General features: G+C 40.7%; 1 protein-coding gene across 2 annotated transcripts in view; it reads left to right on the top strand.

Moving 5' to 3' along the window:
* SNRPC (small nuclear ribonucleoprotein polypeptide C) overlaps nucleotides 1–1,513 on the top strand; it is a 35,668-nt gene extending 34,155 nt beyond the window's left edge. For both annotated transcript variants that reach the window (XM_021716981.1, XM_008066817.1), the window contains one exon: nucleotides 1,171–1,513. In XM_021716981.1, the coding sequence (XP_021572656.1) occupies nucleotides 1,171–1,295 (125 nt within the window). In that variant the 3' untranslated portion in view covers nucleotides 1,296–1,513. The remainder of the gene's footprint in view (nucleotides 1–1,170) is intronic.
* The last annotated feature ends 350 nt before the right edge of the window (nucleotides 1,514–1,863 follow it).

Raw genomic sequence — 1,863 nt, 5'->3', positions numbered from 1 at the left:
CAAAAAAAAAAAAAAAAAAAAAGAATTGTTTAGTTAAAAGTAAATAGGTAGACTGGGCATGGTGACACACACCTATAATCTCAGCACTTTGGGAGGCCGAGGTGAGAGGATTGCATGAGCCCATGCTTTGAGACTGGCCTGGGCAACTTGGCAAGACCTCATCTCTACAATAAATCCAAAAATTAGCCATGTGTGGTGGCATGTGCCTGTAGTTCCAGCTACTTGGAAAGCTGAGGCGGAAGGATCACCTGAGCCCAGTGGGTTGAGGCTACTGTGGCCGTGAGCCTGCCACTGCACTGCAGCCTAGGCAACAGAGTGAGACGCCAACTCTAAGTAAATAAATAAATAGGTAAAAAATGAAATTTAGAAAGAACATATGTAACAGGAAAAGTATGAGGCGTAATAACAAATGAATATCTGTGAACCCACCATCTAACTGAGGAGATAGAACATTATGAGTTCCGTGGATGCTGCCTGTGTTTCTTTCCTACTCTTCTGCTTGCCCTACCCTCCTGGCTTGCTTATTTGACTGATTTATTGATGGGGACACTAGAAATTCATTGGTAGATTCTAAAATGCATTAGAAAAATCAGATTTGTGTGTGCTAATTGTTTTAAATCACGTTATTGCCTATTATTTCTCTTGAGTTGAGCTAAGTGTGGTTACTAACAGGTTGTCAGCATGGGCCTCCTGCTCACCTTCCCTACAACTCTGAACAAACACTTAGTGGTAAGATTGTCCTTGTGCCTGTGTATATTCATGAAATAGCTCCTTGTTATATGGTGGATATAACTGGTTAAAAGAGCTGACTGAATAACATGTGACTTAGCTTTGAATATCCCTGAGTGAGAAAAAAGGTCAGTTTAGGGAACTAGTGTCCCTGGTGATTTCTGGAAAGCAGTCTATTAATAGTTTCCCCTTTACTATCATTAGATCATGATTCCCACATGGTTCTTGTGTTGACCTTTTTGTTTTTTGTTTGAAAACGTCTAAGTAATTTACAGATGTGATGAATTTGTCGCCTTTCTTCTGTCAAGTATGTCTTCTTTCCAGCATTTTGCGGGGGGGGGGCTACTCTTTCTTTATTTTTTAATTTGAAGTCCCATCAAACTATCTCATAAATGGCATTTTCTGACTCCCTTTTTTCCTCTTCTTTGTTTTGCTTCGCAGCTCCTGGAATGAGGCCACCCATGGGAGGCCATATGCCAATGATGCCTGGACCCCCAATGATGAGACCTCCCGCCCGTCCCATGATGGTGCCCACTCGGCCTGGAATGACTCGACCAGACAGATAAGGATAGGGGGAGGACTCTTTTATCAGTTTTATAGTACTTGTTCTACTTCACCAGGGGATCATGGTGCTGTGACTGAGTGTTTTCTTGATAGCATGTAAGAAAGACTTGCTCCCCCTTCCTATCAGAGAATAGTTTTGGAGAGGAAAAGGACAAAAAAGTACAGTTTTCATTTGTATTGTGAAATATAAAAATAAAATTGTCAACTCTTTTAGTTAAAAGTGTGTTCCCTTTTTTCTGCCCCTTGTATTCTTCATGTATAACAAATGAATATCTGTGAACCCACCAGCTAGCTGAGGAGATAGAACATTATGAATTCCATTGACACTGCCTGTGTTTCTTCCCTACCCTTCTGCTTGCCCTACCCTCCTGGCTTGTTTATTTGACTGATTTATTGATGGGGACACTAGAAATTCATCAATAGATTCTAAAATGCATTAGAAAAATCAGATTTTTGTGTGCTAATTTAGTTGTGTTTCTAGCTCCTCTCTTCAGCCTGTCCTCTGCTGAGATTCTTTTTCCTTACCTATACAGTGAACCTCTTTGAGCACCCTGCCTTTATTTAGTTAAG

This window comes from Carlito syrichta, unplaced genomic scaffold, assembly GCF_000164805.1.
Source record: "Carlito syrichta isolate Samal-C Ts95f unplaced genomic scaffold, Tarsius_syrichta-2.0.1 Scaffold309115, whole genome shotgun sequence".
In the NCBI taxonomy this organism is placed as follows: Eukaryota; Metazoa; Chordata; class Mammalia; order Primates; family Tarsiidae; genus Carlito; species Carlito syrichta.
Note: the sequence above shows the minus strand (reverse complement) of the source record. Positions and strands in the feature narration are given on the sequence as shown.